This window comes from Haemaphysalis longicornis, unplaced genomic scaffold (genome assembly GCF_048455015.1).
Source record: "Haemaphysalis longicornis isolate Haplotype H1 unplaced genomic scaffold, Haemaphysalis longicornis Haplotype H1 scaffold_2, whole genome shotgun sequence".
Classification (NCBI taxonomy): Eukaryota; Metazoa; Arthropoda; class Arachnida; order Ixodida; family Ixodidae; genus Haemaphysalis; species Haemaphysalis longicornis.
In genome coordinates this window covers 50,486,478-50,502,560 of record NW_027526295.1, presented here as the reverse complement: position 1 = coordinate 50,502,560, position 16,083 = coordinate 50,486,478, and the positions used below count along the sequence as shown (strand labels likewise).

Genomic DNA, 16,083 nt, shown 5'->3' with positions numbered 1-16,083 from the left:
AACCCTGTCCTTTCTGAATACCATGTAACTATTTAGGAAATTTGTTTGTTTAGAATTGAGGTGGGTTTCCTGGAGACACATGATACTTGGCTGACTGGCATGCAGAATCTCATACTCATCGTCAAGATTTTTAAGGAGGCCTCTGCAGTTCCATTGGATGATGTTTTCTGCTCCCATTATTTAAATTGAAGAATAACTGGAGTGTGTGTGTGTTTGTTCATGTGTCGTCTTTCGGGGCTGTTATTCTACGATTTCTAGGCCTTTCTGTCGGCTTGGACATCGGAGGCCGCTCCTTGCGCTGTTTTGCACGCAGGAACGGCGCGACATCCATCTCCTCGTCGGATGCCAGAAGGGCGCCTGGCGGACCAGGCCCCTCTGACTTGGCCCCCTTTCGGGAGCCCTTCGTTTGAGCCCCCACCGCCGAGGGCGTCCGGGACACCAAAGGTGGCACGGGAGGTGCGGTGGCTGTGGGAGCCGATGAGGGGCCCCCGGTGTCCATCCGGTCGGCACCCTCCAACGTACTGGAGGACGGGGAGGTAGAGGCGGGAGCGGCACCGGTCCCTACAGAAGAGGTTGTCACCACAACCGCTGCTGCCTCAGCAAGCGGCGTGGCGACGGATTGGGCTGCCTCAGGCAACCCAGGGGGGGGCGGGAGAGGGACCAGGTCAGACTCGCTGAACTGCGTCCCTGTGGACACCAGACGCCGCTCCGCCCCCCGGCGAGCAGCGTCGGCGTACCTCCCCAGGGGGAAAGAGGTGAACCTCTTTCGCGCCTCTGGGAAGGTGATGTTCTCAGTTACCTTCACATTATTGATCGCCTTCTCCTGCTTTCTCGCACGTTCGAGAGTAGGCGGCATGGGGTACCTGGCAGTTGGCACAGGTGAGGGTTGACGATGGACAATTATCAGAAGGATGATCATGCTGAGCGCACTTTGCGCAGGTCAGACGACCACGGCAGGAGTTGGTTCCGTGCCCGAACCGCTGGCACTTAAAGCAGCGGCGCGCGTTTGGAATGTAAGGACGAATGGAGCATCGGATGAACCCTGCGTTGATATAGTCAGGAAGTGAGGAGCAGTTGAAGGTCAGGATAATATGTTTCGTGGGGATTATCTTATTATCTCTACGCATCGTGATGCGGCGCACGGCTGTGACACCCTGATCCTTTAGACCTTCAAGAATGTCGGCATCTGTCTCGTTAAGAAGATCTGCCTCAGAGATCACACCCTGCGAGCTATTCAGGCTGCGGTGGGGTGTGACCCTGATGTCCAGATCGACCATTTTCGTCTGACCAAGTAGTGTGGTTGCCTGCTGTTGGTTTTTTACTTCAACAAGGACTTCACCTGTGCGTTGTTTTTTGGCATTGTAGGTTTTCCCAATTATTCCATCAAGGTATTTTGTAATAAAAAATACTGATTGTGAAGCAAGAGGGCGGGCTGAGTCAAGAGAATCGATAACAAGGAAACGAGAGTTTTTGTCTGGCTTTGGGAAGCTCATGCTTGAAAGTGGAGGGAAAGATACTTCGGTGCGGCCCCTTTTCAGGGACCGATCACGTTTGGAGAGGGGTTTTGAATTTTCCATACAGCATAGAAAAAAAGCAGGGAACGGGGGTACTTTCCTTTCAAACCTTACCCTGATAGCCTGAGAGGTCCCGGAGCTCCCTGCCTGGTAAACAGACAGGGAGCCCATCCGCCGGAGCTTGACCTTGGCTCCGACGGCCACCGTTGGAGGCTTCTACCCTTCACCTTTAAACACATCACCACGGTAGGTTACAGTTTATGTTGGGGGCTCGGGGTCCGCGGTGTCGCCAACACCGTCACAATGAATACTCAAGCTGCCCCGTGCGGGGAGGTTGTAAAACTACATGCTGGTTCAAACATCTTTGTTGAACAGCAGGCTCTGCGCAGAATTGAGACAGGGGCCAAAACCCCCCTGCCATTGCCCGGGGGCTCCTGAGTGCAATATCTACCTGCTAAGCCCTCCTGACGTGCTCGATAAATGGCCAAAAGGCCAAAGGACTACACAAACTAGCCGTGCGAAGGCCACCACCCCATGCTGCAGGAATTGATGCCATTTTGGGCATGTAAATTTTTCTCATTGTGTGCCCTTCCATGAAGTTTGCGTCAAGGTTTCAGGAAAAGGACTATGATAATAAATTTGTTACAGGCTTTCAGCAGCTCAACATTTTTCAGAATGATATGGTATGCAGGCACTTTCTGCATTTTCCGTCCACAGGTTGTAAAACTACATGCTGGTTCAAACATCTTTGTTGAACAGCAGGCTCTGCGCAGAATTGAGACAGGGGCCAAAACCCCCCCTGCCATTGCCCGGGGGCTCCTGACTGCAATATCTACCTGCCGTGCCCTCCTGACGTGCTCGATAAATGGCCAAAAGGCCAAATGACTACACAAACCTGCCGTGCAAAGGCCACCACCCCATGCTGCAAGAATTGATGCCATTTTGGGTATGTAATTTTTTTCTTATGGTGTGCCATTCCATGAAGGTTGCACCAAGGTTTGGGCAAAGAGACTATGATAATAAATTTGTTACAGGCTTTCAGGAGCTCAACATTTTTTTCTGAGTGATATGGTATGCAGGCACTTTCTGCATTCTGCGTCCACGGGTTGTAGAACAACATGCTGGTTCAAACATCTTTGTTAAACAGCAGGCGTCGCGCAGCATTGAGACCGGGGCAAAACCCCCACTGCAATGTCCCGGGGGCTCCTGAGTGCAGTATTTACCCGACAAGCCCTCCTGACGTGCTCGATAAAGGGCCAAAAGGCAAAAGAACTACGCAAACCTGCTGTGCAAAGGCCACCACCTCATGCTGCAGGAATTGATGCTATTTTGGGCATGTAATTTTTTCTTATTGTGTGCCCTTCCATGAAGGTTGCACCAAGGTTTGGGCAAAGGGACTATGATAATAAATTTGTTACAAGCCACTAAGGTTGGGTACCAAGTCAGTGAAAATGGGAATGGACATCGAGGCATCTGTGTTTTTAATCGAGGAAGCACAGTATGAGAACAGCTTGCAGCCCTACAAGTTGGGGCGAAACAAGGCGAGGCTGACGTCGTTCATAGACGATGACATCCCTGTCAAGGGAAAAATCAACCTATCTGTAACCTATTGGGGAATAAAATCAACTTCTGGAGGTGCTGCGAATTCTGGCTAGTTCTTGCCAGTGTACAACATGGCGGATACACCAAGGTTTCGGCTCCAGCAAAAATATTGAGTTTCTTGCAGTGTGACGTTAATTCACTGTTTTGTAGAAAGGGAGCAAATGGTTGACGCCGAACACCTTATTTTATTCGGCACCAATGATGATGTGAAATAGTAAGGCTGAAGTTGCCGCGTTGTGCGTGCAAACCTCTGGCGTGACAGCAGACCCGCACGAGATTGTGGTGAAGATGACAGACGCATTCCTTGACCCATCAATTGTGGAGGCCAAGTGATCGTGCACTTCTAGATTATCAGAAAAATGCAAGCACATTTCAGCTGTTCTGACACACTGCTACAGGTAAGTCTTCCCGAGTTACTATTTGGACATGAGCAGGAGCGAAAAGGTCTCGAAACAAGGCTGGGATAAATTGCTACATTGTTTACGCTTCTTCCAAGTGACCATTACGTTGCTCTTAGTTTGTGCGTATCGCAAAGAACAATTAAGTGGCACTAATTTTATCGCTTCTCTGACAAGCTTTGTAACCGACATTTCTTCAGGCATTCAGAATAGGGCAAGGCTTGGTAACCTATTACAGTCGAACACGGATATATCGAACTCGAAGGGGATCGCGCATTAGTTCGATATATGAAAAATTCGATATAAAAAATAAAGGCCCCGAGACCTTACCTGTGGTGGACGATCACCTACAATCGGCGCATTCAAGAATGACAACTAATTCCGCACACACGATGCAACGGAATGTTTTATTTCCGTGAAAAAAAAATAGCTTATCTTGGCTTGCTTCTTTGTCTTCGAAATGAAGTTGAAGACGCTGGCCTCGATCTTATCGAGGCTGTCCAGGTGCGACTACCCGGTTCCCTCCATGTCGCCACAACAACGGCGAATCAAGCCGAACGCTGCCGCCACTTCGGCGGCGGAGTACGCGTGTGTAGCCGCCGCCTCGTTCGGACGATCTTCGTCGCCACTTGAGCTGTCGGCCTGGGCATCCTGGGTCCCTGCGACCGCAGCTACAATGTCCTCGTCAGCGAGGCTCGCAACAGCCTGAACATTGCAGTCCACTTCCACGAAATCGTCCGCAGACACTTCGGGTGGAACGGCAGCCGGGAAGAGTGTCGACAACTCGCGAAACGCGTCGTCTATGCGCTCTTCGTCGCCGTCTTCACCGGTTTGCGCAAGTTCCGCCGTCCCGAAGCCTGCCTTCCGGAAGCAGTTGGCCACTGTGTCCGTCTTAACGTCTCGCCAGGCGCCCGTCAGCATTTGAATGGCACCAAGCAGGTCAACCTTCAGCTCGGTGCCCATGCGGAGGTTGACTAGCAGCCTATCAAGGAGTCGCCTCCTGTAGCCCACCTTGAAAGACTTTATGATGTCCTGGTCGAGCGGTTGCAGCTTCGCTGTCGTGTTGGCCGGCAGAAACTTCAGCCCGATGTTTTTGAGCTCGCAAGTGGTGTGGTGGGCCGAGCAGTTGTCCACAAGAAGGCAAGCGCTACGCCCCGACTTGCCCAGCTGGACGTCCCACGCTGATCAAAACTCACAAAACATCAACAACAAAAAAGAAAGAAAAGGCGAAAGGAGGAGGCCGCCGGCGCCCAACAGCGCAGTCCGAGCCCCCGAGCCCTCACATTTTTCAAGCGTTTCGGGTGTCAGCGGAGGCGCTGTGCCGCGTAGGCGGCGAAGGGCGCGGGGCGCAGCGAGTGCCGAAGCGCACCTTCCAGCTCGCGCGGCGTTCGATATATCCAATGGCGGGTAAAAATACCGTTCGATATAAACGTGCGAATTTCTATATTTTTACAAAGGATTTTCAAGGGGATAATTTACGAGTTCGATATAGCCGAAAATTCGATATATCCGTGTTCGATATATCCGTGTTCGACTGTAGCAATTAAACACCATGCCAATTAAGAATTAGAATGCAGTAATTCGAGGTGCCTTTCTCAAGCTTCGCAGTTGGATTTTTAACATTGTACCCACAAGCGCCACAAAGTGCCTTACATATGTACAACACATGCGGCAAAATAATTAGAACTTTGGTCTGACTAAAAACCAAGTATTAAAAAGGTAGTAAGCATATCACGTCATTAGATTACATATATGCAACGATGCCATAATATGCTGTGGATCACAAGAAGACCACAGAAAGAAGGATATTCGTTATGGCAGTTCCACCTGCGCAACGACCTGAGTAAAAAATTTCTGGAGACAAACTTTTCTTAGCACAAAAATATAAAAAGCACACTGTAAATATTACAAATTTTTGCTAAATTATTAACCTGCTTTGGAGCCAAGCTTTTCAATTACATAGCATGGAGAAAACAAAACACCGTACTTCAGATTTTGTTGAATGAAAAGGCTGAGAAAAACATTTTGATAAACAGTTTCGATACATTTGATAAAAAGGAGCTCAATGAAACGGCTTCGATAAAACGGCATTCCCTAACACGGTGTTCGATAAACTGTTAAACCCCTACTATATTGAGTAAGCGCCATCTGGAATCGCGCATCTTTGTGCGGTTACAAGGCGTTCTACCTTTGCTGCTTTTTGGCGAATCTTTCATTTGGTTTTATTTTGGTGTGGACCGAAGGAATTTAGACATCCCTCTGCGGTTTCATTATTTCACTTTTACTTTTTATAAGCACAGCTTTATACACTATTACAATTACTAAATGTCTTTGGTTCGCCATTTATGCATTGCTGTGCAGATACAAGGGATTAAATTTTTTTGCGCTAGGGTTCCAGCAAAGAATGCTTATGCATTGTAGGAAATGCAGAATAGAACGAGGGATAAAGTGAGATGGAAGAAGTGGCAGCTCGGAACGGTGGCCTACAATCTCCATCTTCTCTTAGTCCACCCCTTTCTTTACACGCATTATTATCAGTGAACACCGAAATCTGACACGTGTGTTGGAGGAACAAGAACGATGCTCCGAAACACGCCTCTCACGCGAACAGTCCCTGCTCAATACTGTACCAGTTGAACGTACTTAAAAGGCGCTATGTCTTCGCAGCTAAGCTGTAACTGCAAAATGAACAATCAAGGGAGCTTCAATGATGCATTATTATGCGTGTTATGCTTTAAGTGTAAAAACACTGCGCTCACTAAGCCTACAAAACAAGGACGCGGGAGAAACGCACGATACACGTACTTGCAGAAGCGCACGTGTTTTTTCTTGTACGTGTATCAAGCGTTTCTCCCACTTGTTCGCCTTCTAGACTTAGCTAGCGCAGTGTTTTCACGATTATACTTCTCTCTCCGCAGACCAGGCCAAACCCAGGAGAAAGAGATGCAACAGTACAAGGAGCTCACTGCAACGCCTTCCCGATGTGATTCTGCAACTGCGCAGGCCATTCACTTGCGGTGGCAATGAACTTGTCCCGGGTGGCTCAAAACGCAAGCCAGGCCCCGCATGGCCACTTCGCTAAGCCTAGGCAAGGTAACAGCCAGCTCATTCCCCAACACGATGTAACAACATGGAGTTGCAGCTGCGACCACGCCAGGCGACACCCCTGGGGGGAGAGCAGCCATGCCGTACGGTACCAGCACGACGACACAACTCATTGGCACAGTGGTCAGGGTGGCCACCATCGTCTAGGACGAATCTCTCACCGCACAAGAACATGAAGATGACACCAGATGGCTGCCACGCCACCGGCTCCAATTCGGTCTAGCCCTGCAGCAGTTTCAAATAGGTGAGGCAGCACAACGCGACGTCTCCACTGCGAGTACGTCCACTACTCCACCGACTAACACCAAGGGGTGGTGTACTAAAACAGGGGAAGTGGAATGCACTAACGTGGCTATCTCGGCGTGTTGGTTTAACATGATTAGGAGAAGACAGCGCGGTTTACACACGGACACAGGGAAGAGTACTTGACACACACTAGCGCTCGTGTGTGTCAAGTAGTCTTCCCTGTGTCCGTGAGTAAACCGCGCTGTCTTCTCCTAATCAAGGGGAAGTGGGTTCAGCAGCTGGTGCGCTCCATGCACAGGTGTGAAGCGGCGAGTGTTGGCAGGTCCCAGATTAACGCGCAGGTAATGGGTGCTGGCTGTGTGCAGTGTTGGCTCGATATTTCACTAAGTAGCTGAAAATTATGTTGTTTTTGTGAAACATGCAATGCTAGGTCATCGAAGTCGACGTAATTATTATGCTGCTGGGAGCAATACGAGATATCAGTGGTCTAAAGGCACGCAGGCGGCGTTTGCAATGCCCAATGAGGATGACTGAATGAAGCAATGGGAAAAGAACCTACATAGAAAGGACAAGGTGTTAGACGAAACCTGTTGCATATGCGAATTATTTTGACTTATCATGCATTGTAAGATTTTTTTGCACATATTAGTTATGGAAAAGAAATCCGCAAACTGCGGGGAAAGGAACCAGAACTGCTGCCCGGTACGGTAGCGAGTTTGTTTCACAACGCATCGAAATATTAGTCAAAGAAAGTTCATCTGCAGAAGCTCCCGATAGAGAGCAAAATCTCAGTTCCCTGCTCCATTGTGAACAGAAGACCTGCAGGTAAGGAGGCCGTGCTTGGGGAAAAGCAAGCACTGACATTGACATACAAGCATTGACACAGTCGGTAGTGTGTTTACAGATGAGCCAGCAAAAGGTGTGCCTGGACAGCTTTGCGAAGGTTCCTTCGGAATACTGGAGCTGCCACCGACTACAGAAGGGTTGTCGACTGCAAACTGAAACTTGGCGAAAATCAAAATGTGCAGTCGGGGAGGGTGGCTGTGCTTTCAAGAGATGATGGACCTGACGTCGCACACACCACGCATTTTTGCGGCTACTTAATAAAAACAGGACGCATAGGCAGCTGTGAAGATGGAGGCTAACAACCTTTCTTTGTTGATTCGTATCACATGTGCACAGGGAGCTGTCAACTTGTGGCATGCTAAGAAGTGTCCTGACAAATGGGCTTGAAGTTCAGTTGATCTTCTGTGAAGGCAAACGTCGTGCTAAAAAAGAACCATCAGAATGTATGCAGTTTTTCAGCACAACAAAACAAATGTGACAATTTTGGTTTGATTTGGGCATAGTATAATGCATATGCAAGTCTTTTTAAGCCTGAAGCCATGTTAATTTCTTTGTTTTACTTTCCATGACAGTCATGTGTCTCCTCTCGTTAGATGAGGAAGGTATTCATGACACAGCACTCGAGATTGAAGTGGGCCATTAGCAAAAATATGCTGAGTAGAGCACAGACGTTGCACTCATCATGGCAGAGAAATCAAAGGCTGTCATCATGAGTTCGTAACCTGAAAGACCAGCTGCAGATGATGCAACAGAATTCCACTAAGCTTCAAGAAGTACTGCAAGCCAACATCTCAGCCCTCAACCATAAGCAACAAGAATGTGCGAAACGCTGTTTCGTTGCAGCAAAAAATAAAAGTGCTAACAGCAACGCCTACTCCAAGGCTTGGATTCTAGAGTGCATTTGATAAAGATGAAGAGTGCTAAACTTTACGAACATTTTCGGAAGCACATTATTTTGCTGCCCGACAAGAGCACACAAAAACGCTACTTGCAGACTTACAGCAATGCATTTGGCTTTAGCCACACCCTATCAAAAGATACACCAGGCTGTGTATGGTGTGTTTTGGTGTATCCTGGTGTAAACATCTTATTTCTTTGGTGCATCTTGGTCGGTCTAATGGGTTCCGATGTGCACACCGGGATGGCATGCCATGTACATCAGTCCGGTCTGGCAGGCTCTTAGTGCGTGCACATCAGGACAGCCCGGTGGGAACATCAGGCGTGGTTACCTGGTCTGAAGTTGAACCAAACAGGTCAGCATTGTTTGATGATGAGGATGTGGTTTGATGGCGAAAGGGCTCCTACACCAAACAGTGCCAAGAGCAATGCTGCTGTTTCGGTTAGAGATGCTTGTCGAAAATTGGTGTATAGGGCCAATGGTTAGTGACGAAAACTGTATATAAGACAGTTTGGGAACCGAGAGTACGTGGGGCATTCAAAACAAGGTGCCTCGGGGAGATCATTTTGCCAAGGCAAAAAAGGCGAGGCCCCTGAGCATCACATTAGAAGCCTTCAGCACTGTCCTCATCAATAAAGGCGGGCTACCATTACACACAGTGAGATTTTTTTTTAAATTAACATCTGCAAGGTAAGCTACCATATTTTCCGATTTATAAGTTGAACTTTTGTATAAATCGCACCCCTAAAAACAACAGTTATTATGAAAAAAACGTATACAAGTCAACCATCTGCATAAGATGCACCGGTGTACTAAACGCTCTTGTTAATCAGGTAAACTCATAGAAGATCAGTTCGTTAGAAAGTGCAGGGAAAGTACATCGTTGCGGCGGTCGCCGCCTCTCAACGCATCCCCCGGTAAGCAGTGCTAGACACGTGCATCTACCATTCAAAGTATAGACAGAACTAATATCTCAAAAATGATTTATTGATACACACAGATGGCATGTACTTACAGACGTTGTTTAGGCAAAACCATCAAAGCCTTCTTCCTCCGACTCATTAACAAATATTTCCTTCATTTAGACAATAGAGCTATGTTTCTAAAGGAGTACTGACACCAATTTTGGGCGTTAATATTATTGCACAGTTCACTTCCTTTACTCAACAGAATGCCCTGGCTGAATTATGACGGGCCTCCGACGTGAAGAACATACTTGAATTGGGTCTCATTTGTTGCGGTGACAGAACAGCACGCGGAGTGGCACTGAGCGAATGGACATCAGCGTCACATCATCCCATCGTAGCCAAAAGAAGTGATGCGGACAGCGCTCGTGAAAAACTCATGATGTCACTTCACGCACACAACCCCGCAAGCGGCGAGCATGCGTCACCGCATTCACAAACTAGTGCACGTAGCCAGAGCTACAGGCATAACGGCTGCTCAGAAAGGCACTTTTGGCAAAAATAAAGTTCCACACTCGGGAAAGAATACAATAATATAGCCCGCAATCGCAATAGAAGTCACGATCAGGGCTTATATTGAAAGCGGTCATCGAATCTCAGCCGCAATGGTAGGCCTAGCACCTCCAGGTAGCTCCACCGTTCAGCTCCGGCGGCGGCGCGGTCGAAACAACGCCCCCACCGGCCTCCACAGGGTTTTACGTCCACACAAAATGGTGAGGTCATGTCGGGATTCTGTCACATGCGCCTTTCGGTATGAAAGCGCGGCCATTTCAAAACAAAATTTTCAGGCCGTTCAATGTAATTACTTGTAGCGCGCTGATAAATTTAAAGTGCTGTTTAGGATTTTGCATACCTATAGGCATTGATAAAAGCAACAAAACTGGAACATATAATTTTCTTGTCAGTACTCCTTTACCGTGCGCTGACATCACGCATCACACAGGCACCTTTTCGAACGCGGACCACGCGCGGCCACCACGTACTGGATTTATTCCCTGCCTAGGTTGCACCGGTGGATAAGACGCACCAACAAAAATTTGAGGAAGAAACCGCGACATACACCGGAAAATACGGTAACACATTTTTGAGCTTGACAATTGCTTCTTCTGATAGAAAATGTGCAAGGTGTTGTGGTATGTGTTTTGTGTATAGGTCTGCGAAGTGTCTGCGTCTTTCTGGTTCCAGTTCTTTACATTCAGCGCATGGTGTACAGCCCATAGTGTAGAGAAAGAGCCTCTGCGCATCTAGCACAATTTGGATTAGGCGTACCATTTAAAAGATATCCGTGTGTGCCATATGTGTGTTCAATTTTTTGTCGACAAAGTGCGACCTCAACTGATCTGTGTAACTTCCCTGGAGTATTTTTCCCCACTGTTGGTTTAAATAAACAGTTTGCTTCCTGGTTGCTTATCCCAATGATTCTGCCAGATTTTACAGTTTTCTTTTGATGAGTGGTTTCAGGTGCAAGTACGGCACAGATGTAATGTCCACATCAGCCTGAAGAACTCTAGCAGCTGGTTTCCTGTCAGCAGACTCATTTCCAGCTATTCCACAATGTCCAGGAACCGAACAGATTGTGATTTCCATTGTGATTTCCACACCCATAGCATAGGCTGACATCCTGATGTTTAAAAGAAAGTTACGCACTGCATTTTGTGAGGCTTTGCCGAATATAGGGCTGTCACTACACTCAAGGAATCTGTACATATGACTGAACGGTGTATCTGGTGTTGTATTATGTGTTCTACAGCCATTAAAATACCACAGGCTTCACCAGTGAATATGCTGATGTTAGTATTGAGTGATTTACAGGCAGAGTAATGGGGTCCACCGACAGCACAAGAAACAGCAGAGTTGGTTTAACAAGGCTTAAAAAGCATTGTTTGACTTACCAGTGTATCTCAGGATTTACTGCCTCTTTGCTACTCATACGACAGTGTGTACTTGGCATTTCTTTGAATGGTCATGATGATGATGGTCGGATGTTTATGGCGGAAGGCCAACTAGGGCAAGGAGCGCCAACGCAATGGTTATGTATGACGGATGAAGATGTAAACTCTAAAATCGCTCAACAAAAACAAAATTAAAATCAGTAAAAGACAATGAGGATGGCTGGTGTAAAAGGTCAGGGTGTGATAGTTCATGGCATGAAATTAGGTGCAAAAAACGACACGTTATAGGAAATGAGGTGTAAATATTTGATTTCACTTAGAAACTTAAAGTGTGCTGTTGTAGTGGGATGTGTTGTCTGAATAGTTGTGGGAAATGTTTGCGTCTTGCTGTGTGGAGTGCTTTGCATATAATTAGGATGTGAATGACAGGTAGGCCGTCTCCACACCTGCTATACATTTCTTCGAATGGATACTTATACTGAGATTAAATGCAAATTTTAAGCTTTCTTATTTTTGGCATCTTGTTTAGGGGAGGTGCACCTACAGTTGTGTGGCTTTCAATGAAATAAAACTTATAGAAACGCCAGCACTACATCAGAATGCAAGCATTTATTTAGAAACATATCATAAACATGCTTATTCACATCACAAGGCAGATGCGTGCAAAAAGGCACATTTATATACCACGGGGTAAAAATACGATAGATCACAAGGTGCACTTTTGGGAACACTGGTAAGCTCAGAGTAAAATACACACTGTGCACTGAGCTGTTAAGGAAAGAACTTGGTTTCAAGTAAATACCCAAACAGGACAAAGGCAGGAACAAAGAAATCATCAAAGTACAACTATGAATCAGACAATGCATAATGTAGAAGCAATGTGCAATCAGAACGAATATTCTAAACGCAGTAAGATACAGAATAGAACTCAAAACTTGGACGAGCAGTGAAAATAGGTAGCGAAACGACCCCACCATCATTGATCACACAGGTTTCTACTTCTGATTGAGATGCAATACAAAGATCCCCAGCAATATTATTTAGAAGATCCACATGTGATGTTAACTATTTTGTGGCCCTCTACTGCAGTAGTCAAGCCACAATGTTGCTTGGAAACAAGCGACTCCAAGCGAAATACAAAAACATTTGTTGACGGCTATATTTCACTTCACAGCTACTTCCATTCAAGAAATTGTTACATCACGCTCTTGTTTATTCCAATACGTACATACTGCCTATTGGCTTACACTTATAAGTTTATTCCACAACCTTACATGAAACGGACTGACAAAATTGTGAGCCAGTCAACTGTGAAAATGGATGACCAGTGAAGCCGAGAAGGAACAATGGTTTCAGCTCCAATTATAGTCGGATAAACTAAGAACAGAAAGATTAACATTTTTCTGTTCATAGTAATACCTTTGTTTCCCGTTTCATTGGGCAGCCTACTTCCTGGGCATGAATCATGAACATAAACATGAAACAAATATCAGAGCCAGCGTTGGGAAAAAGCACACAAACTAGGGTTTCGCGTTTTTTTCCTTTTTATAATTATGTATCTATAGAAGTACTGCTCAACGCATCACAAGATGTTTCAGCGGACTTCTATTTTGAAAGAAACACTGCATTTCAGTTATCGCTGCATACCCCAGACAACACGCTGCAGGCGATTCCCGTGTAGAAGACGTTCACCCCAAAAATGACACCGATTGACAGCAAGGCCACCTATTTGGCCTAGTAGAACGACACCAACAGCAGCTAGTCCATTGCACAGATTCTGAGGCTAGCAGGTAAGTTACGCTTGTTTTATCAGTTAAATTAGTTTTTCTTGGCACTTCATGCATTGCAAAGCGCACTGGCGTCATTGTTTCTGGACTCCGTAATCTTGACCGCAAATATGGACACTGCTAGACCTAGCCTCTTTGTTACGCCGAACACGGATTTTTCAAATAGCTCTAAGTCGGAAATCACACCGCGTGCATAAATCCAGCTGCACGCATTTGCAGTTGAGGATTATAGGGAGCTTGGTTACAGAAGCACGTTTCAGGTCGGCCTTGCATAGACCACGTCAACTGCCCTTAATTTTCTCCATTTGCTTTCTCAGTTCCATCAATCAGTGATCGTTTACGTTATTTTCATTTTATTCAGGGACCGAATTCTGTAAAATATGGCGACCGCCTCGTTGAAAATCCGCAGTGCGGATGTGAAAAGTTTTTTATGTTTGTTAGTACTGCGAGCATGCCGCAAGAACCAAATTGAAAACGTGGGCAGCGACTCATTTTTCTCCCCAAGCGAAGCTCCGCTCCGTGATTTGTTCTGGCTGTCGTTTTCTCTAGCGTGAGAAAACACATTCCTCACGCTAGCACTACGTGATTTCATGTGTATAACAGGACTAAGCGGCACTTGAAACCAGAATGCGGCATGCCTACGTATTATATAAATCATTAATTTCTTAGCCGATCTTTTGCAGGATGCGTGGAAATCTCATTTCTGCCGTTTTAAATGAGTGATTGGAGCAACTTTCTCAGTTTTGTTAGTGCCTCCTTTTAAAGCATCTCTTAAAACCATGTTGCAGAGAACGTTGAAGAAATGGACCATAAGAGGCTAAAAAAGCGGGTCATCATCCCACCCATTGATCGGATGGAGGTTTTGGACGAAGAAACCGCCCTCAACAACTACAAAAGAATCCTGAACCAGGTTTGCTGTTTTCATTTTCATGTGTCTATTTTGTTCTTGCTGTCTTCTATGTTGCTGGACAATCTGAGGCTGCGCAATTGCTCTATCACCTTTCTTTCAACCACTGTTTGCCATAGGAATTAGAGAAAAAGACGAAGAACCAGGCCGTTGAAAAGAGGTTGCAATTCCAGACCATAATGAAGCAGCACGTGAGTCACGCTGTTGCCATGCTCCAGCAATAAAAGACGGCACAGGTAACTTTATCATTATGTTTGTAATACAAGTAAACCTAACCGGCACTGTAAACTTCCTAGGCTCGCAGCTGCAACTGTAAACTTCCTAGGCTGAGAGGTATTCTCGCTAGGAATTGAGGTAATTCTAGCTGGAAAAAGAATTTCAAACTGGAAGTTAAGGCGGGAATCAGGGTGTTCCAGTTAGCTTTCACACTGGTTATCATGCTTGTTCTAATAACAAAACGTCTATTTCTAGCTAGAAACAAAGCTAGAAATTTCACCAATCCAGCTTCCCTTTTCTAGTTCCAGCTACTTTCCTCTTCCAGCTACTATGATGGATGTGTAGAGAAGATTACTGTTTATCAACTATTTTGGGAAATACCATGGTACCCTGTCTGTGGTACCACCCTGGTGTGTGATATCATCAGGCACGACGCAATCTTCAAATGGACATCCGTGCACTAAGCTGAGTGGGAGGCGCTAAAAGTTCATTTGCGCAACGACCTGTGCTGGCACTTAACTCGGAGAAGCCAGTAAAGATGTCGTGCCACCTCTCAGTACGGACTTCAGGCTCAACTTGCACAAAAGCATTCAGAAGGATGGCGGAAAATTGCTTATGCATCCAAGTTTCTCTCTGATGCTGAAAACCGATACTCGCAAATTGAGGAGGGCTTGGCGGTCACATTCAGTCGGGGAAAAATTCACTTATTTGTCTATGGTCGACACGTTCAAGCAGAGACAGACCATTAACCTCTCTCTGCAATCGTGCAGAAAAAGTTTGAGGAGGTGTCATCCCGTTGAAAACGCTTTTTTTATCAGATTAATAAGGTATCACTTTAAACCGGTATGTTCCTGTAAATCAGCTGATGTTACCAGATGTACTCTCCAGGGCCCTATTTAAAAGCAAGGATGGAAACTCTGTGCTGATAGAAGCAGAGATGCATGAGATCGAGATGCAGCACTCCTTGATTTGTGACACGACAAGAAAAGAGTTTTTGCTTTGCCTCCAAATTACCAACCACTGACTGGGCCATACAAGCTTTTTGCTCGTGAGTGACCAAGGTAGCTTGTGTACTATTCAAAGGCACCGAGGTGGTTGTTCCTAATACCATACGCAGAAAAATACTTGGCAGAATCCATGATGATCATCTCGGCATTAACAAAGTTAAAGCCAGAACCGCAAAACTGGTCTTGTGGCCAATACCGACATTGCAACCATGGTTCACAGTTTTAATATTTAACAATTGGCCTACCAGAAATGGAAAAAGGCTCTGCTCTTCTGAAAACTACACTGCCTGCCCTGGGCAAGGGTAGAGGTGGATCTTTCCGAGTATGGTGCAATTCCTACGTGATAGTATACAATGCGTTCTCCAACTTTTTTTGAAGTGCAGCGACTTAAGCCCGTTCTACATGGAGCGATTTCGCCTGCGAATTCGCTGATGCGGCGCCGCTCGTGAGGCAAAACCACCTTTTTTCGTTGCTACGGCAAAGTGCCAAACATTTGAAGCGCTCGAGCAAACGCCGCTCGTGCGGCGTGTGCGGCAGAGGGGCCGGACCTGCGGCCAATAGGAGCACAGCTCGGTGAACATCGGCACCACCTGCACGCTTAGAAACCAGATGGTGTTGCTTGTATGAGCACGACAAAAGCGCGGGCACACCAAAAAAATGCACGTGCGTTCACGACACCATGTCCTGCGCCGTGTTCAAT

The 16,083-nt window shown here is 46.4% G+C and overlaps 1 protein-coding gene across 1 annotated transcript in view; it reads right to left on the bottom strand.

The window, feature by feature from the left end:
- Positions 1–1,868: 1,868 nt before the first annotated feature.
- LOC144167954 (uncharacterized) overlaps positions 1,869–16,083 on the bottom strand; it is a 77,660-nt gene continuing 63,445 nt past the window's right edge. The window contains exons 4-5 of the mRNA XM_077697069.1: positions 4,376–4,695; positions 1,869–1,895 (exon numbers count right to left, since the gene is read on the bottom strand). Of these exons, the coding sequence (XP_077553195.1) occupies positions 1,869–1,895; positions 4,376–4,695 (347 nt within the window). The remainder of the gene's footprint in view (positions 1,896–4,375; positions 4,696–16,083) is intronic.